This window comes from Morus notabilis, unplaced genomic scaffold (assembly GCF_000414095.1).
Source record: "Morus notabilis unplaced genomic scaffold, ASM41409v2 Scaffold442, whole genome shotgun sequence".
NCBI lineage: Eukaryota > Viridiplantae > Streptophyta > Magnoliopsida > Rosales > Moraceae > Morus > Morus notabilis.
The window spans coordinates 359,048-384,407 of record NW_010358595.1 but is presented as its reverse complement, the minus strand read 5'-3'; the positions used below and the strand labels follow the sequence as shown (position 1 = coordinate 384,407).

Genomic DNA, 25,360 nt, shown 5'->3' with positions numbered 1-25,360 from the left:
TTCTGTGAATTCTATCGCCGTTACAAAAGTAGAAATAAAAGGCTCTTGAAATGAGTAGAGTTGCGCCTGAGTGTTAAATATTGTGAAATTTATAGAGGTGTAGAACAAAAAGTACTTTTTTTTTTTTTTTTTTTTCCTTTACTTTGTTATAATGGAATTAGGACATGACATTTGTGTGGGACACGAGTTGCAGAGGCAAGACAACTCTAGTATCCAAATTCTCCTATCCAATCTCTGACTTATTTTGGTTTGGTTTAGTTTAGTAGTTTTTTTTATTATTATTTTTTATTTTTCTGTAGTATTGATCGCTATTGCCTCTATTTTTTTTTTTTTTTTCCTTTTTAACATATTTTCAAATGAGTTTTCTCTAATAAGTCCTGAAAAATTAACTACTGAAAAGACCTAATTTTAAGCACCAGATTTATCATAAACTATCTATTCTACATACTTTTTCAATTTAATATAATTTTAATCAGATCTAATGGTTAGAAACTAACCACATGTAAGAAAACTCATAGAAACCCTCTTTTCATAGTAAAAACACAAATTGTCGTCTCATTAATTTAAAAAAGAAGAAAAAAAAAGACGCAAGGTATTCAAAGGTAGATCCATGGAAACATCAAAACACATATTTATGGCCCTAATTTTATTATGTACTGTTACTTTCAACCATAAAGAAATCCAACTCTTGGCTAAATCTGCAAAACGCACATCTATTAGAGTCTAACTTACGGTCAAAAAGGTTTGAAATTCTTATGGCGACTATTCTGCGTAAGTGTACAAAAAATACATGCAATAAAAGTCACTTCTAAAAATTGGTGAAGCAATAATGTTGAACTGTTTAAGCTCTCGTCAGCTTGCATTGCAACTGTCCACCAATGTTTAACTCTTCAAGTAATTCACTTTTTGCCGCCTCCTTCATGCAACAGCAGATAGATCCTCTTGAGGGAACAGGAATTACATAAGGTAACAACTTCCTCCCATCAATTTCATTTTTCTCATAGAAGCAGAACATTTTTTTTTTTTTTTTTTTTTTTTTTTTTTTTTTTTTTTTGTACATGCACACAATTTTGTCAATTTCGAGCTTCAACTTTCAAGGGTTCTATCATTCGACTTTTGCCACACCTCCAACAGGCATGCTGTTCTCCGCTACAGTCTCCTTAACAAACCTGGTAAAAAAAAAAAAAAAAAAACCGTGAAAACCTCAATCTTAGGGAAATAAAAGAGGAAACAATATAATGCTAATCCAACTTTAAGAAGCTTCGAACGAAATTGACAAGAAAGTCCTCAAGTATTTCAAAGACATAACATACTTTGCCAACTTGTCCCGTGATGACTGCAAAATGTAGATGGAGAGAATAAACGAAAGCATGAGACCTGTACAGTGTAGACATGAAGTTTTTTAGAAGCATTTGTTGAAATATGCTCTACATATTCTACAACGAGTGCTGTTCAATTTATGCACCCGTGATTTGTGCATCCTGTGGCAGCGGAACTTTGTCCTCTTTTTTTCACTCAAGACTTGGGTTTCAAGAAAAGGCTAGCGGAAAGGCCTACTCGATATTTACCAGGAAAGACAAATTATGCCCTGATCTTTTTCCACCAGTAAAAAAATAGAACAATAAGATATCTAACGATAAGGGCCATAAAGCAGTTGACAAATACTGACCCACTTTTCTTTTCTCCACAAAATTAAAATAATAAGATATCAAGAGACAAGGCATTTAACAAACTTTGACACCTTCACCAGACTAATAGGAATCCCTTTGAGTTCCTATCCGTGTTTACTAACCTGCGATTTGGGAAAAGGGAAGGGAATAAAATTCCTTATTTTGAACTCTGGTGTTTACTTTTGTCTTTCGGAATCAAATGAAGAGGGACACACATTAAATAAGCAATTAGGTTCCTGGATGTTAGAGAAAGCTAGGAAGTTAGTTTGTTACGGATTCTATTAAGTACAGTAGAGGTTCTGTAAAGTAATACCAGAATTAGTTAGTAATTAACTATAGTTAGTTGTAAGTGTTTAGTTAACTAAACTAGTGTGGTTAGAACAATGTATCTAAGTAGAGATTACTCAGATTAGTGAGAAAAATAATCCATATCCATTACACAAATATCTTTCTCTCTCTAGAACTCCTTTTCTTTCTTCTTGTAAAAGCTTTAATATGATATCAGAGCCTGTGGAAGAAGCTCAAAGCTCAGCTACTTCAACAATGGCGGCTGCAAATTCTTCAAAATTTAGTCCGGTCTTCTTTACTCATCTGATTGCTTCCAAGCTTGATCTTTTTTTTATAAGAAAAAACAAGTATATTTATAAAAATCAATAAAAGTCTAATACAAGAGAGGAGGATAAGTTATCCTCGCTAGAAAAGATAAAGCCTAACAGGGCTGAAAATTAGAAAGGAAAACCCTTAAAGGCTTTCTCAGTTAAGGATGCTGTAAACTTTGCTTTTTCAAAGAGGTTATTGATATCCATCTCCCTTTCCTCAGAGATCCTAGCATTCCTTTCCGACCATAAAAATCCACAGAACTGACATCACCATACTCTTCCACAGCACTTTAGTCATCCAGTCTTGCCAAGTCCTCCTTCAAAACCGAGCTACAATGGCCACAGGAAAAACCCAAGAGAATCCAATAATAATTTACGCCAAACCGATCTTGCCACTGGACAATGCATCAATAAATGATCAATGGATTCATCACTATCCCTGCAAAGAACACACCACGAAGGGGAGAGGACCCTATGGGGGTTCCTCTTCTGCACCAAATCACAAGTATTTAATTTCCCCAGCGCAACCAACCAAGCGAAGACTTTTATTCTATAGGGGAAACAAGATTTCCATATGAATTGAAAAGATTCAAAATTCGAATTTTCAGGACTATTTGCTAAAGAAGAAAAGAAAGACCGACAAGAAAAACCTTTAGGATCACACAACCAAACTCTTTGATCAAGACTTGAAGGCTGAACAGGAACAGAGTTGATTAATTGGAGTAAAGAATGCAAATCCTATACTTCCCTCTCATTCAAACCTCTTCTAAAACCGAGATTCCAATTCGGATCACCATTTTCGGAGTGTATACAGACTTGTGCAACAGAAGCATCAGGAAGATCCAAAACTCTGAAAAGACGAGGAAATAAAAAAATCCAAGGACTCATTCTCACACCATTTATCTTTCCAAAACAAAATTTTAGTCCCATCCCCTACTCTCAATTTTGTGTTTTGAAGGAACACCAACCAACCCTTAAGAGATGAATTTCCATGGATTTATGAAAGAACCCCTAGTTACTAGGTTCGAGTCCCAACCATTTGGTTGTAACCCATATTTACTCCTAATAACTGTAGCCCACAAAGAATTTTGCTCCAATGGAAATCTCCAAAGCCATTTCCCTAACAAAGCCAAATTTTTCTTCTTCAAGTTCCCAATCCCCAACCTGCCTTTCTCCTTACTTCTTGACACGACATCCCAAGCCAACAAACTCCTTGATTTATCACCCTCCTGATTTTCCCAAAGGAAATTGCTCATCATTCTTTCCAGCACATCCACAACCACTCCAGGCATCTTAAACAAGGACATAAAGTAGATAGGAATGCTTGCAAGGACAGATTGAATTAGGGTTAATCTCCCACCCCTTGATAGAAAGGCCTTCTTCCAACCATCCACCCTTTTCCCCACCTTTTCAATAACCGGTGACCAGAACTCTAAAGATAGCAGATTTTCTCCCAACGGCAAACCCAAATACTTCATGGGCCATTCTCCCACTTCACACCGCAAAGCTGCTGCAATTTATTGGATTAGATTCTCCTCTAAATTGATCCCCGCCAATAAACTTTTAACCACATTAATTTTCAAGCCCGAGCATGAAGTGAAAAATTTTCAAATTGCATTTACCTTCATGATGTTACTAAGGTTCGCTCCCAATAAAAACCAATGTATCATCGGCAAACTGAAGATGTGACACCGAAACTGCCTCTCTACCAATTAAGAATCCCTCCACCACACCCAAGACAATAGCTTTGTCCATTAATCTACCAAGAACGCCCGCCACTAAGGAGAAAAGGAGAGTGGATTTTCTTGCCTTAAACCCCTTGAGACTCCAAATCTTCCCCTAGGTCTCCCATTGAACATGATCGAATAATTGGCCGATGATAAGCTTCTGCATCCATAACCTCCATTTATTACCGAAACCCTTCTTCTCCAACACCTCATCTAGAGAAACCTCCATTTAACATGATCGTAGGCCTTTTCAAAATCCACTTTGAATACCAATCCCCTTTTCTTCTTTGACCGATACTCCTCGACTGCCTCATTTGTGATAAGCACCACATCTAGAATCTGCCCATCCTTCACAAACGCATCCTGGGACGTCAAAATTGTATCGCTACTCACCTCTCTCAGTCTGTTTGCCAAAACTTTCGTTATGATCTTGTAAATGCTCGTCACCAAGCTTATAGGCCTATAATCCTTCAGTCTTCTTGAATCGGTCTTTTTCGAAGTAAGATAGAGATAAGTGTGATTGATGGTTGAGTTAATCACACCATTCCTGAAAAATTCCTCAAAGACTTTAAGCACATCTCCTTTCACCACACCCCAACACTCCTGGAAGAAACCTGTAGAGAACCCATCAGGTCCTGGCGATTTATCCCGATCGCTACTAAAAACTACCAATTTAACTTCCTCCTCTTCAAACGGTCTTTCAAGCCACTGAGCCTTATCTCCCGAAATCTCCCCCCAATCTATGCCCTCGAATGACCAAGAGCCTATTTCCTCCTCTTTGAATAGCTTCTCATAGAACGAGATAATCTCTCCTACAATCTCCTCCTTATCCTCCAAGACCGAATCATCTTCCTTGTCTAACCTTGTGATTGCACTTTTGTTCCTCCTATTACTTAACAGCTTGCGAAATAACTTAGTGTTGGTGTCCCACTCCTTAATCGACCTAAACTTCATTTTTTTGTTTCCCAGCCACCATATCCTTAAAGATTATGTCTTCCAACCTGTTTCTTAAAATTCTTCTTTCCTCACTTTCGTCTTCCTCCAAAAAACTATCCTCCTCCTTGCTGTCCAGCCTTTCAATTTTCCCCAAGATCTCACTTTTTGCCAAGTTTTTATCTCCAAATGACTCCCGAATCCAAACCTTGATTTTCTCCTTCAACCCTTTTAATTTCTCCATCAATTTGAAGCCTTCCCGACCCACCAGATTCAGATTTACCCACCATGATTCTACTTCCTTTTTGAAACTCAGATGATCTAACCACATGTTTTCAAACAGAAAAGGGGTTGGTCCCTAATTAATTTGTGCTGTGTCCAAAATCAAAGGAAAATGATCCAAACAAGCACTTATCCCCACCTCTTGCCTAACCTCGTTGAACAAATTTTCCCACCCACTCGTGACTAGAAATCTGTCAATTCTGCATTTAGCCACATCTTCTCTAAAATTCGACCATGTGAATTTGGAGTTAAAAAAATACTAGATCCTTCAAATCCGCCTCCCTTATGAATTCATCAAACACCTTCATCCTTCTCGTTAATCCTCCACCCGGAAATTTCTCATGGTTGAATCTTGTAACGTTAAAATCCCCACCAACACACCAGTTCAGTTCACAAATGCAATTCAACCCGACCAGTTCGTCCCTAAACAAAGCTCTTTCTCTATAGGAATTAGGCCCATACATCCCATATAACCACCACGAAGAATCCCCTCTTTCTATTTTAATTGACACCAAAAATTGTCCAATCAAACTCTCACTAAGTTGTATTTGCCCTGTTGTCCCAAATTACTACAATGCCTCCCGATCTTCCCATGGAAGGAAGAGCTTTTCCAACTCCAATATCTTCTTTTCCACAAACTCCCAATAATCCTTTCATCCAAAATTTCATTTTGGTCTCTCGCAAAATTACCAAGTCCGGCTTCATTCTATTCAAAGTCTCCTTTATTACACCTCTTTTTCTGGCCGAACCTACTCACCTCACGTTCCATGAGACGATCTTCATTTATAACTTCTTTTACCCCCTTGATTCTTGCCTCTCTTATCTTTTGATGCTGCTTTCCAAGTTTTTAAGTTCCCTCATGTCTCTCTTTGGCTTGCAAGGTCTTTCAAATTTTGAACTTCTTGGCTCCTTATATTGTACCCTCTCTACCACCTTGTAAATAACATCCCATTCCTCCTTTGATAAGGCTATAATGGGTTGGATATAATGAGGATTCTCAATTAATTTCCCGACCCTCTCCATTGTGTTTATCCCCGAATCGACTTCAATTGGAACTAGGTTAGAACTTTCCCCGTTGTAACTATCAAGGTCTATTGGGTTCACAGAAATAAATCTGATGCGGCGGAATGGAAAGAACGGGATATTAAGGGCTTAACCCGGACAAAGGATTCTCGAATCCACCTAAAAGAAATCCCACAAGGGGGGAAACCCTCAAATTGGAGAGGAAACTTGTTAGGATCCTGGTTGAGTCCCACATTGCTAAAGTATGGGCTTAGCATGTGGGTTTATAACCATTTAGGCACCCTCTCCCTATAAGCTAGCTTTTGGGGATGAGTTCTACCCAAGGGATATAACAATTGGTATCAGAGCATGCTCCTCCTCAGGCCCACGTTGCGGAAGGGGTGACCTGGAAAGGCCAGAGTGGGCCATCCAGAGTGGGCCGCCGTGGACGTCGGTGTCGGAAGCATGGTGGTATGTTAGGATCCTGGTTGAGTCCCACATTACTAAAATATGGGCTTAGCATGTGGGTTTATAACCACTTGGGCACCCTCTCCCTACAAACTAGCTTTTGGGGATGAGTTCTACCCAAAGGTTATAACAAAACTCAAGTTTAATATTCAATTGTTAAAATATTCAAAGTCCCCTTAATACAAAGGTTAAGTGGCGACTCATAGTCCACCTATAAAACGATAACAAAATGCTACTAAAACAAACGATAAACTAGTAACAAAGTAAAACTAAATTAGCAAGTTAAAACAAATGACAATAAAAATATAAAAACGACTATTAATAATAAAATCTCCCTACATCAGTTCATCCCGTCTCAAAAAGAACTCGACCTCGAGTTCTCGGTAGAAGCACTCGGAAGTGAACCAATAATATCTTGCGGCAATATGGAATGAAGAAAGCTCGGGAAAATCAACACAAGAGAGACCCTTATTGATCTTGTGGGAATGGTAGACTCCAATCGAGAAGTCCCACCGAATCTCATCCCAAATCCACAATGGTACCAAGACAATAGTCCTACGAAATGTAAAAAATACCCAAGCTATTCGCCATTGGCGTCGCTTTGCCTCCTTGGCCGAGAGATCCACAAACCTAATGCTTGGCTTTCCACAAAATTGATCAACAAAAATCAGTGGCTTAACTCCAAAATCCTCAAGTCCAATGCTCTTAATTGTCGACTCCACAAGTTGAGCACCAATTTTTGCACTCCCTCCATCACCTTGAATTGTTGACCCACTTTGTGTTTCAAGACCAATTTGCTCATCTTTAGCCTCTACTTCAAAAGAGCTCCCGCTCACCTTCACAAGCTCACATTCAACTTCTGTTGCTAGATTAATAGCCTCATATAAGTTTCGCACCAACAATAAAAAAATTTCCACCCAAATTTCTTTTTTCAATCCACAAAGAAATCGAACAACTCGTTGAATTTCAAGTTCAATATCAACAAGTGTTCCACTTAGCTTAAGAAACTCTTCACCATATTCTAATACCAATCGGTCCCCTTGCTCACAATTGCGATATTGTTGAAATAAAATTGGATCAACGGGAGTTGAGAAAAATTGCTCACACGAGTTGTTTCATCATTGCCCAATTTTGTACCAAACACTTGCTCTCTTTCTTTCTTTGGTGCACTAACCGACTCCAACGAGCTTGAGCACGTCCCCTAAATTTACAAACCACTAATTTGACTTGTTTTCCTTCCTCCACATTCATACAATCAAAAATAATAATCCACAAATTGAAGCCAATCAAAGAAATTATCAATAAGGTCACATTTGCCATCAAAAAGTGGAATTTCTAAAGGAATAATTTTTTCTTGATCACCTTTCGTTAAAGTAGGTTTGAATTTTTGTGTTTGACTTGAGCCACTGTGCATGCTAGTCATGTTAATTTGACTTGGGTTAGTGAACTGATTTGCGCCAATATCCACATGGGACTTGAGAAACACATTTGGGCAAAATTGTGTTTGGGTCTCATTAATCTCAATTGGGCCAACATGATATTGGGCTAGTGCAGCTTTTATGGACCTTCCAACATGTGGATGCTGAACATGTTTGGCAAGGAGTGTGGGAAGATAGCCGCCATTGCCGTGCACATTGACGTCGCCGCTGCTACTCGGCAGATCGATATCACTACTGAACTCGCTCCAGCCTTGATCGAATCCACCTTCGCACGACGGTGGACATAACGCTGGTAGCGTGGACGGAGAAGACAATGGGATTTTCTCGAGGTCGGACATTTTTCCCCGTCACTTCAAAGGGTCTAGTTGCCAGGGCCGCCACTACCATCGAGTTCGCTCTAGCGGAGCTCATCACTGACTGTTGTACTCGACACTCGATATCTCGCAACATCCTAGGATCTGGTGCTGAATTGCAATGTCACCTCGTCGAGAGCCGCCACCGTCGAGGAAGGTTGGGGACGTCGAGGGGATCGTCGTTCTCGACGCTGTTCGACAATTGATCTGGGGTCCCCGTTCCTCGATCCGGTTCCTCCTTCATCAATATGCTTTGCCAGCTGCGATCTCGATGGCGTTCGCCGTCGTCTTGATCTTCAATACGTCCATAAGTTCTCCGACTATTCGAGATAATAGACTGTCTTGAGCCGTTTTCATGGTTGATGGTCTTAGTACCATGGCGAATCTCGGCAGGCTCCATCGCAAATCTGAATTGATTCACTGTCATGGATGTGTTTGTTTGGGTTTGGTAGATGTGTCTATGGTGTTGATGGTTGGAGGTAGAAGGTGAGGAAAATGAGTTTAGATCTGGGTACATGGTGTCTGTGTATTGCATGGTGGTGTTGTGATGGTGGTGAAGAAGGTATTGGTCATGGCTGTAGTATTGGTGATGGTAGTGGTGGTGATAGGATGTTTCACGTTGGTGGTGGTGGTGGGGGTGATGCCGTGAAGAATATGGTAAAGGTGGTGGCGGAGAATGGTGGTGGTGAAATGATGGAGAACGGGACCGTTGGTGGGCACCCCACCGTCGATATCCGTAACTCTGATGGTGTGAAACTTCACGCTCATCAGCGTCGAAGTGGCTCCAATCACCGATCATGGTGTCGAACCCTGAGAAAGCCGAGAGCTCTGATACCAACTGATGTGACGGAACGGAAAGAGCCGGATATTACCGGCCTAACCCGGAAGGATTCCCAAATCCACTTAAAAGAAACACCACAAGGAGAAAAACCCTCAAATTGGAGAGGAAACTCAAGTTTAGTATTCAATTGTCAAAATATTCAAAGTCTCCTTAATACAATAGTTAAGTGGCTATTTATAGTCCACCTATGAAATAACAACAAAATGCTACTAAAACAAATGATAAACTAGTAACAAAGTTAAACTAAATTAGCAAGCTAAAACAAACGACAATAAAAATATAAAAACGACTACTAATAACCAAATCTCCCCACATCAAAATCTCTCAGGGTTGATTTCACAAGACATGACCAGGTTGTGTTGACTCTCACTCTCTAACCCATTCCCATCCCGAGATTGATCATCTTACATAATGTTACCCAATGGAATTAATGCATTCTCTAAAGAGAGTTTTTTGCAAGGAATTACTTACGTGTTCTTTTGGCCGAGGAGTCCCCCCCATCTGGCTGCAACCCAAACAATCCTAGGATATCTTTCACGATGTCATCTCCACTTTGCTCAATTGGGTCCTCTTCTTCAATATCTGAAACGTAGGAGCCTTGATATCCCGAGTCTTCAAAGTCTTCGCTTCCGCTCTCCGATGAAAACCAAAATTGATTGACATCCAAATCTTCATCTCCCTTTCCCAATCCGTCTTCCTTCAATTCCATTCTGCCTTCCTCCAAATCCGCCTCTTCTAGGAAAGCCCAACTGTAAGGTCTCCTCTTTTTGTTCTTGAAGTATCTCTGTGAACATGAACCCTTCCTCCTTTGAGAGTCCAATGCTCCTTCGACTTCATGATCCTCATGCTAGATGAGTGAAATCTGCCCTGTCTCTCTTGTTTGGATGATGTCGATATTATCTCTCCCAACTCCGAGTCGTTTTTTCCCTTAGGTCTCAATCCATTCCTATTAAAGAATAAAACTATTGTTGGCCCACAATCTAATAGCTTAAGCTTTTGGGATGGATTAGTAAACTAACATAGTATCAGAGCGGGAGGTCTTGAGTTCAAACTCCCGTAATTGCACTCTTTATCCCCATTTAAATTGTCACCATGTGTTAGGTCTTTAATATATCTCGGGCTTAAATATTCACGTGTTGGGCTTTCTAATTAATTTACCTACACAATTGCCCATTGTCCAGCCCACACGCGAGGAGTGTTAAAGTATAAAACTATTGTTGGCCCAACCTCCTCCTAATAGCTTAAGCTTTTGGGATGGATTGGTAAACTAACAGTTCCATTTCGATCCACTAAAAGGCTCAACTCTTCTGTTAAAATCCAGCCCAAGACAAAGGGCCGAATAGGTGGTTGGGTTTGTATGACTCGCTGACTCCTTTTCTTTGTCCAGAGCCCTCTGGACATAATTTGGTCTTTGGGGCTTGCTACTGCATTCTAAGCCCAAATCCAATGGGCTGTTATTTATCTCTTCTGCCTTTTTCCTAGGGCAGCCTATTTTAGTATTAAGTGTGTTTTCTGATTGACATTCAACCTCCTCGTCGTACAGCTGTAACAGACTCAACGCTTCAAATCTATTGTCCATCTGCATTGCGAGCCCCACAGAAGCATTAAATTTCGGTGCATGTGAAATCCGTTCCTGTTCCTCCTTTTCTTTCTCGAGGGTTTCTTTACTATTTAGAATTTCTTTAAGCAATAATGGCGGTACAATGAGAGTAGAAGAACTACATAAAAATTCAAGTTTTTTCATTTCAGTCTACTTAGATGCAGTGGCATGCATTTGTCAAAAGCTGGAAATTATTTGCAGCAATGAGGAATTATGAAGGTCAAGGATGCATCACCGGAGGCATGATTCTTAGGCGTGTTGCAGATACAAGTGAATATGGTGATGAGGTGACAATCAGAATCAAATGTGGAAAGATTCCTACAAGAAGGATACAACGTGGATTTCCAAAAAGATGATAAAAGAAGGAAAGCGTTGTTGGGAATGGTGTTCTTAAAGCATGAGATGTAATAAGGATATTTTATTATTTAATTAATAAAATAGTTTATTCATTATTTATGTGTATGTATTATTGAATACTTTATGAATATCATTGAAAATTCCGCGATTATTTATGTAACTTTAAATGTTGTATATAAGTGTTATATACGAGAGGATAATATTTAAGGATAATAATCGAAACGATGTTCGTAATGAATTTAATTAAAGTTTCAGAATCTTTAATTAAAACATTACTAATACATGGCATTCTCATTAAGAAATGAATGGTGTTATCCGCATCATTGATATTGAACGAGTGTATTATGCATAATAAATTTTTTTCCCTTGGCATGGAAGTTCCAACATAGGCCACATAAAACCTGATAGGAATCCTCGTATTTTGATCTTAGCATACCTTAAAAACATTTGGTTCAACGTATCTTTGGCAATTTCCAGCAATCCCTCACAAGCGTCTCCTATCACTTTTAACGTATGATAATTCCATAAATTCAACATAAGACCTTCGATACCAATCCAGCTATTTCTCGCCTCAATCTGGATATAATCCCAATGAGAATAAATACTCCATAGTTCTATCTTAGCAACAAAACTTCTTTACCAGCAAAGACTAGGATCTTTGAACAAACGACTTTTTTCTTCCTCATTGCAACACCATGTTATGGCCTTGTCCGCTGCTAATGAACTACCTCAATAGTTCTTCTTAGTCTGCTTTCTAAGGAATTCTTAATCACTCTCCAACTAGTTTCCAGTTTGTACCTATGGACCATTATCGCCATTTTCCACATTTTCATCACGGTCTTTGACTTCGTTGTTACTAGACACTCCTCCCTAATCTCTTTTCTGGGATTCTTCTTGGTTGAGCATTCTCTGAACCGCCTGGCTTTTTTAAAAAGCTGTCAATGCATCTCTTGAACTCATACCAGCCTTTGTATGCATATTCTCCCAGCACTGTTACATTCCTTATTATTCTGTTTTGAATCTTCGATATCTTCATGAAGTCACCTCCTTTGTTCCTGCTACACTCCACGATCATTCTATAGCTGTGACCTCTGTAAAATCTTCTGGAATCATTCCCTTTGCCTTCATTTAGCACTTTGTCAACTGCCTTGCAAAGCAATGCTGCACCTCCCAAATCCACTTCAAGCAAGAAGTTTTCATTTATGTTTCTCTCCGTAATCTCAATCACACTTCCTGAGTAATCAAATCTAAAAATGAAAACCTTGTGTTAGTCCTAAAATCTGGATCAAAATGTTTATACCTCATTGTAATTAATAAGGTATAACCGTTAAATGAATAAAACCTATTCACTTTGTAGAGAGGAGGAGCTTCCCTCTCTAAAAAAGAAAGTACCAAAGAGTCCTTTTCGTGGAGATGTCATCTTTAATTTGATAAAACACAGATTCCTTACATGTCTAAAACTACTCCTTACGTTTTACCAACTTCTCCTATCCCTCCTTTATGTGTTCGTGTGCCTACGTTTGAAGAAACTGATATCACCACTATGCCTAATATTTCTACCCATGTTGTTTCTCCCGTTACTTGTGTTGACGCCATTGATGCAGGCCAGCCTTTACCAGTCACTACTAATCCATCAGGTGCAGATGTTGCTCAACCTCAGAAAAGCACAAGACAACACAAGCAACAAGCCCACTTTGTCCCACATCCTATGCTGACTCGACTCAAGGATGGGATTGTCAAACCAAAGGTTTTTATAGCTAGCAAGGAGCTAGCAAGTGTGTCAAATGGTTTGCAATAACCCGAGTGGAAGCAAGCATTGACTAATGAATATTTGGCACTTCTTCGAAACAATACTTGGTCTCTTGTTAAGTTACCAGCTGGCCGAAAAGCTATTGGTTGTAAGTGGGTGTTTAAGGTCAAGGAAAACCAGATGGTTTGATAAATAAGTATAAGACACGGTTGAATGCGAAAGGTTTTCATCAGGTTGCTGGTTTTGATTTCAATGAGACGTTTAGTCCTATTGTTAAACCCACTACCATTAGAGTTGTACTCACGGTTGCTTTAACTAGGAAATGGACAATTCAACAGCTAGACATTAACAATGCATTCTTAAATGGAGATTTACTTGAAGAAGTTTGTATGTCACAGCCTACGGGATTTGAAGATCCAAAGAGTCCACACTCGGTGTGTAGGCTACATAAATCCCTTTATGGTCTCAAACAAGCTCCTCAAGCTTGGTTTGAGAAACTCTATGGTGCTTTGCTGTCTTTTGGCTTTACCTCAGCTAAATCCAATCAAGTTTTGTTTATCAAGCATGGTTCTCACAATTGTATCTTTGTCTTGGTATATGTGGATGACATCTTAAGAACAGGGAGTGATGATCAGTTGGTTTCTAATTTGGTACAACAATAGAATCAGAAATTTGCTCTCAAGACTTGCGTCTAATTGATTACTTTCTTAGAATTCAAGTGAAGCATGTGATTGATGGCTTACACCTTTCTCAAACTAAGTATATTACTGACTTACTCTGCAAAGCCAAAATGCAGTATGCAAAATCATTTTTTGCTCCAATGACACATGGACTGAAATTGATAGCTTTTGGAAGTGATCCAGTGAGTAATCCACAGCTCTACAAGAGTGTTGTAGGAGCCCTCCAATATGTTACTATTACTAGGCCTGAGATTGCTTATAGTGTTAATCGGGTTTGTCAATTTATGCAATCTCCTCTAGAGGCACACTGGAAAGCTGTTAAACACATTCTTAGGTATCTAGTAGGAACATTGGATTATGGATTGCATTTACAAGGGATGCCATCTGGAGAATTAAATCTTGTTGGCTATTGTGATGCGGCTTGGGCCTCGGACTAAGATGATAGGAGGTCAACCACTGGCTATTGTGTTTATTTGGCCAAACTTGTTTTCTTGGACTTCAAAGTAATAGCACACTGTTTCTAGATCATCAACAGAAGCTAAGTTTCGCAGTTTAGCTAATTTTGTTGCTGAGTTGACTTGGTTAGAATCTTTGACTAGTGAACTGAAAGTCGAAATGTCAAAACAGCCTGTAGTTTGGTGTGATAATTTGAGCACAGTTATGTTAGCAGCAAATCCTGTACTTCATGCACGGACAAAGCATATAGAACGTGACTTGTATTTCGTTCGGGAAAGAATTTTAAAGAAGAGCTTAGAAGTTAAACATGTTCCCTCTCGAGACCAAGTTGCTGATGTGCTTACCAAGGCTATATGCAAGCTTAAGAGAAACTCATAGTGAAGAGTCTTTCCACTATGAGTTTGAAGGGAGGTGTTAGAGAAAGCTAGGAAGTTAGTTTGTTACTGATTCTGTTAAGTGCAATAGAGGTTCTATTATAAGTAATACCAGAATTAGTTAGTAATTAACTATAGTTAGCTGTAAGTGTTTAGCTAACTAAACTAGTGTGGTTAGAACAATGTTTTAAGTAGAGATTACTCTACTCATATTAGTGAGAATAATAATTCAGATTCATTTCACAAATATCTCTCTCTCTAGAAATCCTTTTCTTTCTTCTTGTTAGGGCTTTAATACTGACCTTTGATCTACGGAATTTGTTAGGTCTCCACCTCTCAAGTTCTTGTATGCCAGAATGAGGAAGAAGGGCAAACAAGGGCTGGAGGGTAATTTGGAGTATCAGTTAGCTTCGGGGTAAGTGTTACGGTTAGGAATTCGGCATTGGGATGTGGGAAGGCCTTGAATAGAGAAGGCATCTAGAATTTTGCTATTAGGAGACGATCACTTGGGAGGCTAGAGGGTCCTCGAATTCCCCCTATTATTTGTATTTACGTTTCTTTTTGCTTTAATAAAAGGAACCATACCTGTTTTCTGGTTATTTTCCATTCAATTACGCTATTGTTCTTTCCCAGTCAACAATTATTTCCAAAAGAATTCCCAGGAGCCTAACAATTGGTATCAGAGCACGTCGATCCATGGCCAACCAGCAAGATCGTTAGGGATCGTTGGAGAGGAGGCTGAACAATTTCCAAGATGCTCTACAAACCTTCGAAACGTTGGTGGACCCAGTGCCAAGGTTGCAGGAGGAGGTGGCGTCCATGGGAGTGAGGCTCAGCGAGGTGCAAGGGGAAGTAGCCGCGATGGGAGCCAAGGTGGACGGTATACAGGGTACGATCAACCGACTCGAGGAGCTCATGATCCGGCAAGTTCGCAACCAACGCTTCCTCCAAGGAGAGCCAGGGAAGACTACTCTCCCCCGGGGGAGATCTGGAACGATCTAACTCCACCCAGGCGAGAACCAGGCCGCCCAGCCCGAGTAGATCCAAGTCCTCCGAGGAGAGAACACGCGAGGGGAAGAGATGGTTGTCACCGTTACCAGTCACCGGAAAGACCACGCGCACGGACGGAACACCGAGGTAAGAAACTGGAACTACCTTTATTTCATGGAGAGGATCCACATGGGTGGATTTTTCGAGCCGAACGTTATTTTGCGATTAACGACATTGACGAGGGAGAGAAGGTCTTTGGCGACTTCTGTCTGCATGGAGGGGAGAGCACTAGGGTGGTACCAGTGGGTCGACGGCCAGGAACCCTTCGTAGGTTGGATGGACTTACGGGAAGCCATCCTCCAACGTTTCGGCCACTCTCGAGAAGGAGATCCAACGGAAACGTTGATGGCACTCCGACAAGGTGGGACGGTGGTGGAGTATAGGGAAGAGTTCGAGACTCTCGCAACAGCGATGAGGGGTATACCCGAGAACGTTTTCCGAGGGGCTTTTCTCAATGGGCTGAAGGAGGACATCAGGGCTGAGGTAAAAATGCATAAGCCCATTAACCTAATGGAGGCTATGGATCTGGCCCAGCAAGCAGAGGACCGGTTGGAGGCCGTGGATCAGATTCGGAAGGTTCGGGCAGGGCTAAATATCCGATCCGAGTGGGGTGGGCGATCTAGGTTTAGCAGCCTAAACCCAAATCCGCCAACTTATAGCCCCGTACAAAAACCTAAGAGCTCTCTTCGATCCCAAAATTCGCGAGACCTAGGTACGACTTATTGAAATCGCGAACCCAGGACGGCAGGTGGTCCAACGGTAGACGGTGGCTCCAATTTCCGACGATTGTCCTACGATGAGGTCCAGCAGAGGCGAGCACGTGGGTTATGCTTCAAGTGCGATGAGAAATTTAGCCCAGGCCACCGATGCAAAAATTGGCAGCTGCAGGTGCTTCTCGCAGTGGGGGAAGACGAGGGAAGTGAAGGGGAGAGCCAGGAAGAAGGGGAAGAGTCAACCAAGGATGCGGGAAGGCCGGCGGAGGAAGTCTGGGGTTATCTATGAACTCTCTCAAGGGAATGGCCACGGCAAAAACGATGAAGCTAAAGGGGACACTGGGAGAGAAGGAAGTGATTATTTTGGTGGACAGTGGGGCTTCTCACAGCTTCATTACTGCAGATCTAGTGCACAGTCTCGCCATACCCACTGATTTATCTATTCGGCACAAGATCGAGGTGGGCAATGGAATGAGTTTCCAACAGAATGGAGTTTGCAGAGGAGTATAGGTGCTTGTACAGGGATATCTGGTAGTCGAAGATTTCTTTCCATTTGAGTTGGGCAGTGCCGATCTGGTCTTAGGAATTTCATGGTTGCGGACGTTAGGGGAGGTTCGAGCGGATTGGACCAAGTTCACTATGAAGTTTCAGAAAGGGGCGGAGTGGGTCTGTTGGACAGGTGACCCTTCCTTGAGTTATTCCTCGATCAGCCTACGCTCCTTATCTCGGATTTGGACCAATACAAGGGATGGGGTACTGTTGGAAATTCGCGTAGCAAACAACGGACAGGTAGAAGGGGAAATCCGCCCAATCCCGCCACGGTGTGAACAACTCATCTGGGAATTCCACACTATATTCAACATGATTGAGGGACTGCCTCCACAACGCACAAGGGAACACTGCATTGTCCTTCGAGATGGCGCCACACTGCCAAACATCAGACCCTATCGTTACCCGCAGGTTCAAAAGGCCGAAATTGAGAGGTTAGTAGCGGATATGATGGCCTCTGGGATCATTCGACCCAGCAACAATCCTTATGCTAGTCCGGTGCTCCTGGTCAAAAAGAAAGATGGCAGCTGGCGATTTTGCGTCGACTATAGAGCTTTGAATCAGTTGACAATTCCAGACAAGTTTCCGAAAAAATTGACGAGTTGTTGGACGAATTACATGGCGCGATGGTGTTTTCTAAACTAGACTTGAAGTCTGGTTATCATCATATACGAGTTCGCGAGGGCAATGTGGAGAAGACGGCTTTTCGGACGCGTGAGGGGCATTACGAGTTCCTCGTCATGCCCTTCAGCCTTACCAACGCACCGGCCACCTTCCAACACGCCGGCCACTAATAAACTCAGTATTCTGCCCTTTCCTGTGAAAATTTGTTTGTGTTTTTTGACGATATATTGGTTTATAACAGGTCATGGGAGGACCACTATACTCACCTGTGGAGCGTGTTGGAAGTGCTGCGTAGCGAGGCTTTGTTTGCTAACTACGGGAAGTGTCTTTGGGAAAGGGCGGATCAATTATTTGGGTCGTGCTCTTGGCAGAGGGAGTGTCCGCAGATCCTTCCAAAATCAGCGCGATGTTGTCCTGGCCGTCTCCGTGAAATGTCCGCGAACATCGTGGATTCCTCGGTTCCACTGGTTACTATCGACGGTTTGTTCAGGGATATGGCTCACTCGCTCGGACCCTCACTGATTTGCTCAAGAGATGAACCTTCACATGGACACCCAAAGAGGAGGCCGCTTTTTGTCGACTTAAGCGCACCATGACTGAACTTCCAGTATTAGCAATGCCGGATTTCACTAAGGAGTTTATCCTAGAGACTGATGCATCGGGTAGCGGGGTTGGCGCGGTGTTGATGCAAGACGGGAGGCCGATTGCATATTTCAGTAAGACCCTTTCTCCCTCTTCCCGGTTGAAATAAGTATATGAATGGGAACTTCTCGCCATCATCCTAGCCATCCAAAAATGGCGGCACTACCTTTTGGGGTGGCATTTTATCATTCGAGCGGATCAACAGAGCCTAAAATTTCTTTTGGCCCAACGAGTCTTACCACCCGAACAGCTGCGGGTGATTACCAAATTGCTGGGCTATGATTTCGAGGTGCAATATAAGCTGGGTGCAGCGAACCGGGTGGCGGATGCACTTTTGCGCCGTGGGGAAGACTCACCTGTATAGTTTGCAGCTCTCTCTGTCCTTCACCAGGTCGACACGGAAGCCATCAAACGGGGACAGCTCGAGGATGCAGATTGTCGTGCCCTCATCATGGATATCCGCCAGGATAGGCCCGTGAGTGAAGGCCATGGTGTTCGCAATGAATTATTGTGGTTTCAGGACCGGATAGTTCTACCAACAGCTTGGATACCTCAAGTGCTTCATGATTTCCACAGTTCAGTCATAGGGGGCCACTCGGGGTTCTTGCGGATGTACAAACGGATTTCGGCAAATTTCGTTTGGAAAGGTATGAAATAGACTGTCAAAGATCATGTCTCCAGCTACGAAAAGTGTCAACTAGCTAAATGGAAGCTCTGTCACCAACGGGCTTGTTGCAGCCCTTGCCGGTTCCGCAGCAAATTTGGGAAGATCTCACTATGGATTTCATTGGGGGTCTACCTAAATCTCAGGGGATGGACACTATCTTGGTGGTCGTCGACTAGCTTTCCAAATACGCACATTTCTGCCCCTTGGCTCATCCGTTCTCAGCTAAGCAAGTAGCCTCATTATTTGTTCGCGAAATCGTCTACCTGCATGGCTTTCCCCGTTCGATTGTGAGTGACCGCGACCCAATTTTCATGAGTCTGTTCTAGCATGAGTTGTTCAAGCTGCAGGGGACCAAACTCCAGCCGAGCACTGCCTACCACCCGCAGGCTGATGGCCAGTCTGAGGTTACCAACTGTTGTTTGGAAACGTACCTTCGTTGCTTTACTTGTGACAAGCCACGGTTATGGCTTTCCTTTTTGCCTTGGGCTAAATATTGGTTCAACACATCTTATAATGCGTCCATTCAGTGTTCCCCTTTTTGGGCAGTCTATGGCCGCAATCCTCCTACTCTCTATCGTTTTCAAGATGGTTCAACTGTTGTCCATGAGGTCACTGTCCAACTTCAGGAGCGTAATCAGATATTGGATGCACTTAAGGAGCATCTAAGGTTGGCTCAACAACATATGAAGCTCTTTGCAGATCGGCGTCGTTGAGAGATTCAATTCTCCCCGGGTGATTTAGTTTTGTTGCGACTTCGCCCTTACTTCATGAAGTCTCTAGCTCGGAAAGTTAACGAAAAACTGAGCCCGCGTTTCTATGGGCCTTTCACTGTTCTGGAGAAAGTGGGACCGGTTGCATATCGCTTGGATTTGCCAGCCTCCGCCAAGATACACCCGATTTTTCATGTATCGCAGTTGAAGCAGTTTAAGGGTCAACAATACAAGGGTCAACCCCTCCCTACTCAGTTGACTGCGAATCTCGAACTTCTGGTGCAGCCTGCCGCCATCTTGGGTTCTCACACTGTCACTGTAGGGGGTCGTCACATGGCCGAGGTTCTGGTTCAGTGGGCCGGACTACCTTCTTGGGATGCCACTTGGGAACCTGTCACTGTGATTCGGGAGCAATTTCCAGATTTCAACCTTGAGGACAAGGTTGTACTTGAGGAGGGGGGTAATGTTAGGTCTCCACCTCTTAAGTTCGTGTACGCCAGAAAGAGGAAGAAGGGCAAGCAAGGGCTGGAGGGTAATTTGGAGTATCAGTTAGCTTCGGGGTAAGCGTTACGGTTAGGATATTTGGCATTGGGATGTGGGAAGGCAAGTGGATACGTTTTCCGATAGGAGGGCTGTGGCTTGTTAGTTACAGGGATGAGAATAAATAGCCTAGGCCTTGAATAGAGAAGGCATCGAGAATTTTGCTATTAGGAGACGATCACTTGGGAGGCTAGAGGGTCCTTGAATTCCCCCAATTATTTGTATTTCCGTTTCTTTTTGCTTTAATAAAAGGAACCAGACCTGTTTTCTGGTTATTTTCCATTCAATTACGCTATTGTTCTTTCCCAGTCAACAATTATTTTTAAAAGAATTCCCAGGAGCCTAACAGAATTAAATTTCTTTTCCTAGAAAAATAGAGTAACTACCTTCTATTCAAGATATACCCTCCCTTAAATTCACTTATTTTCTACGTGCAAGGGTATTTTTGTAGCTACACTTATTCTTATTCTAATTCCTCCTCGGTTTAATAAACTATGGAATAGAAATTCAATTCCAATAAGACATGATTTCTAATTGTTTAGCAAACACTGTATTGGAATCCTGGAACTCACATCTACCAAAACTTAGTTCCAATTCCATGTATTCCTGGTTCCAAAATTCCATCAAGGTGGGTACTAAATTATCATGAATAAGAACAAAAGATAAAAATAAATATATATATATATATATAATATTACAAAAATATCCTTGTACACATAATCAAAGTTGAGAGTACTAATGACAAAGGTAGTTTCTTTCATTCCTTTAGGAAGAGGAACTCAATTCCAGTAGTATGCTGAAGCTAATTTCCTTCCCAACCAGAAACTAGTTAATGATTTGTGGGTGGGACCGTTTCATTTTATTCCCAAAGTAAAAGTAAACACCATAATTTTAAATGAGAACCTAATTCCCTTTCCACTCTTTGTTTTCCTATTAGTAAAGCAACATCGATTACTACTGGAATGAATTTAATCAATTTCAGAAAAAATTAAAAAAAAAAAAAAAAAAAGCCATCTATTCAAGGAAATTTTCCAAATTCCTAATAGATCATTGATGAAATACTGAAACATTGTATGTGCAGATGAAATTTCCAACTCATGCATAATTTTTATTTTACCTGATCCAAAGAGAACATAAAATCCAGAAGGCACATCAATCTCTGATTGCTCCTCCCTGAAAACACACAAGAAATAATTTGTACTATGAAGCGGGATCCTGAGATTTATACATAACCGAAGAAAATCAAGTTCTTATGCGTGTTGTTTCGTCTAGCAAAGAATACATTATATATAGACCTTAAAGATACTAATCAAATTAAAACTAGAAGGTAATGAAAGATAACTATTTCCACCTAATTAGAATGTGGATCATTTCAGAGGGAAAGCACCAGAATATTATACTGAAAGAAACTAATTCACTCACGAGAAGAAACACAATAATAAAGTATTTTAGATCTGATTTATTTTAATTCCTTTTTACTTGAGAAAATTCCTCGTACCGGAGAACATTTAGACGGAAATATAATTATAATATCCACTTAAAGATAGATCCAGTCTACTGAAATACATAACGAAATTTGTCCTTTCTAACAAAAACTTTACATGTTAAGCATAATACCGCGTCATATTCATAGAATAATAATTATAAAGAGAATAATCAATAAATGTAGTGAATCAACAAATGAGATTATCCTAACCATGTATATCTGACAAGAATGTGCTTGGGCCACGTTTGAGGATCCCAGAACTGTTGACGAATGTTTGGATGAATCTCAAGGTCTGTTGGGAAACATAACACAAAATTGATTTAACCATTTGCTCAACGTAAAAGACTTAGAAGTTTATGCACTCGTCCTCCAATACCATGAATCCATACAATACAAAATAGCAGGAAATCCTGCTATCTATTCTACTCATAAACGGTGCCACAGTGACTACAATTCATAAAGGACCACCTAAATGCTGAAAATATTAAATAATAATAACAAGATAAAGCACTTAACTACTTAGCAATAACATAAGCCTCTCTAGATGATAGGTGTGCATGTTGAGGCCTATAAAGTCCATAAAAGTCACTACGATAAGCACTATTACAGAATGATAGATACAGCACGGTATTATATTACATACAGTGATGAGGCATATCCACTACTTTAGCAGTGACACCAAGCAAATCAGTTCCCGAGTACCTCTGCATCACATAAAAGCAATAACACGTCAATTGGACATTACAGCTAGCATATTTCAAATTCTTCAGGACAAACGGTTACTAATATCAAAAGCCAAAAGGTCAAAAATTTCAGCGTCTCAATGAAGCATATCATTGTAATATTTGACAGAAGTCTATAAGCTGATATCATAATCAGAAATTTACCAAATGCACATCCAACATGGGAACCTCTGAACTTTTACGATTTATCACAAGAAGCCATGGTACTAAAAACTTCTCTCTTCCAACTTGAAATGATCTGCACAATAGTCCACATCCATTATAATATAAAACTCATAAAGTAAAACACAAGTTACAAAATTGACATTTTAGAATCTCCAATCTTTATCAAAATAAACTAACCGACGAGAAGTATACAAACAACATATATTTCTTAACAGCACCCGATTAAAGGAATGTAAATGATAGAACAAGTGAGCCAACAACAAACAACATATTGAAAATTTCCCAAATTCAGCAACTTCCAAAATGAAACACAGTATTTGTTAATTTATTACTACTAAATAATTAGTCCCTCATTCCATTTTTTCTGTTGTTTCCAATTCAAAGCCAAAAAGAGAAGAGGGATAGATATGAAATTTGACATGTTAACTCTAAAACCCATTCAAAATTCGTAAGATCAAAAATGTGTTAAAATAAAATTAGCCTTCACCATCAAACACCTCAATCATTCAATTCTCGAAATTTATACCCTAGTTTATCATTACAAGACTCACTAATGTATACTCACATTTTGTATGGATCAGCTCCAGTGTAACCCACCGGCTTTTCTATAGGGGCCAGAACCTATTATGCATAATCCCACCAAAAAAAAAAATCAACATTTATAAGTAATAAATAAGCCCAGAGAAAAGGAAAAACAAATTAAGAACCGAATGCCCTAGGTGAGAGAAATCGAAAGATCGTACCTCACGATTAACGGCAAAGATCGGGCAATTACGACCGATCACGTCTTGCCACGTAGTTCTCGACTGAAATTACAGAATTCAACCAAAAAGAAAGAAAAAAACAGAAAAAGGAAATTTCGTGATCATCATGTGAAGTATAAAAAAGGGAAATTTGAAGATTGAATTCCAGATTTGAATATGTGAAATGGAATTAGAGGAATACGAACAGAGTGGTATTGACCCATCTTGCTCATGGGGACGATATCGCCGGGCCTGTAAGCGAGAGAGTTGGAGAAAAGAAGGAAGAGTGAGAAGAACAGCAAAGAAGAGGCCATTGATCCGCCTCCATTTTTCACCATCCTCGGAATTTCTCGTACATTGACTCAAGAGATTTCGGCTTCCTCTTCTTTTTCTTCTTCCAGTATCCACCCTCGGCTCAAATCCCAAGTAAAGACCAGTCTTTTGCGTCCTCTTATTTATTTTTTATTTATTTTTATTTTTTTTCCTTTCTTATGCGTACTTAATTACGTCTCCAATGGAGATGCTTATATTAGGAAAAGAAAATGGAGAAGAAAGAAAATATTCTCATTACTCTGATTAAAAGCAAGTATATTTGTGCCGGTTATTTTATTAATTTAAATTTTATTATATTAAAAAATTTTCAAAAATAGTTACATTTAATATTTTTGTTACAATAAAAAATTTTCACATAAAATCACATTTCAACTCAAATCAGTGAACTAAACGGGTCATAGGATTACATATAGACGAGTGATTGGCTTCAGAATAGCTAAGTTGACGTTTAGTTTATGAATTCAGAACTATGATTTAAAATTATTTTTGTTTTATGTGTATTTTTCATGAGAGAAAAATATTATAGAAAACCATGAATTATGATTCAGAATCAGGAACGGATATAAAAAACAAACATCCCCTAATAAATTTCTTTTAGAATATCATATACAGCTCACATAACAGAAACATTGAATGAGGACAAATGGCTAACAAATATCATCAGAAAAGAGGCTAACATGCGATGTGGCTAATGTGCGCTAATATGCTAATACTCCCCCTCAAGATGGAGAATATAGATTTTGAATTCTCATCTTATCTAAAAGAAGCTGAAATTGTGTAGGATGAAGAGCTTTGGTAAGAAGATATACAAGCTGATTGTGAGTAGAAACATGAATAGTTTTCAAGACACCAGCTTGAATCTTTTCCCGCACAAAGTGACAATCGATCTCGATGTGTTTGGTGCGTTCATGATAGACTGGATTGACAGCGATGTGAAGAGCCGCTTGATTATCACAGTAAAGAAGGGCTGGTCTGCGGTGATCAACCTGCAACTCCTCAAACAACCCAAGCAACCAAACAATCTCACAAGTAGTGTTGGCCATATATCTGTATTTAGCCTCTGTGGAGGAACGAGAGACAACCTATTGCTTCTTGAATTTCTAAGAGATGAGAGAAGATCCAAGAAAAATACATAAGCCAGTAAGAGAACGTTGAGTGTCGGGACATGTACCCAATCCGCATGTAATGGTGAGGTATATTAGCTTCCTAAGCAATCTTCAATAGCTTGTAGGATCTATAAGTAAATCACCATCAGAGTGTGTAGCTGCTAAGATGTTGTGCAAAAGGAGAGAAGCATACAATATGACTATTCCTATCCGTGTGATGTCAATTATGTGACCATTTGGGAGATTAATGGTGATTGGATCAATGAGTGTTGAATGGGAAAAACTAGACAAATTGCAACAAATATGATGTGTCTCACCAGTATCGATAACCCAAGTATCATGAGGAACACTGCAATGTGAAAGAGAAAGAATAGAGATGAGATTACCATGGATGTGAGAAGTAGAGGGCTGTGGAGCCGATTGAGTGTCAGGTATGTCGGTGTTTGCAGTGGGAACATGGAGTTGCAAGCTTAGGTAAGCAATGTGATATGAACCTTGCCAACGACGCGACGTGACCTAACACCAAACGCGGATCACAACCCCAAGATCTAAAAAACGCAAGATTGTTGAGCCTTACCCAATCAAGAACTACGAAAGATGAAGAACGTCACACCAAGATTCTCAAGAATCACCCATTAATCTCGATGATAAGTTCGATTGTTTAAACACCACAAGAAGAGTACTTGATAAGTTCAAAGTCTTCTCAAGAGCCAATAAGCACAATATGTGAAAAACCTCTAATATTATTCTTGATTGTC

At 40.5% G+C, this 25,360-nt stretch overlaps 1 protein-coding gene across 1 annotated transcript; it reads right to left on the bottom strand.

Annotated features, from left to right (window-relative positions):
* Positions 1-613: 613 nt before the first annotated feature.
* Positions 614-23,630, bottom strand: LOC21404800. Its single transcript, XM_024162135.1, has 9 exons — positions 23,370-23,630; positions 23,164-23,226; positions 22,986-23,041; positions 22,400-22,493; positions 22,156-22,216; positions 21,723-21,804; positions 21,144-21,199; positions 1,314-1,377; positions 614-1,169 (listed from the first exon to the last, which is right to left on the bottom strand). Exons 1-9 carry the CDS (start codon positions 23,499-23,501, stop codon positions 1,106-1,108), a joined length of 672 nt encoding a protein of 223 aa, XP_024017903.1. The 5' UTR covers positions 23,502-23,630; the 3' UTR covers positions 614-1,105.
* Positions 23,631-25,360: the final 1,730 nt, after the last annotated feature.

Coding starts and splice junctions, on each gene's coding strand:
- LOC21404800 (XM_024162135.1), bottom strand. CDS start 23,501: ATGGTGAAAAATGGAGGCGGATCAATGGCCTCTTCTTTGCTGTTCTTC. Junction 23,227..23,369: donor AGATGGGTCAATACCACTCT/GTTCGTATTCCT, acceptor CTGTAATTTCAG/TCGAGAACTACGTGGCAAGA. Junction 22,217..22,399: donor CCATGTTGGATGTGCATTTG/GTAAATTTCTGA, acceptor TATGTGATGCAG/AGGTACTCGGGAACTGATTT.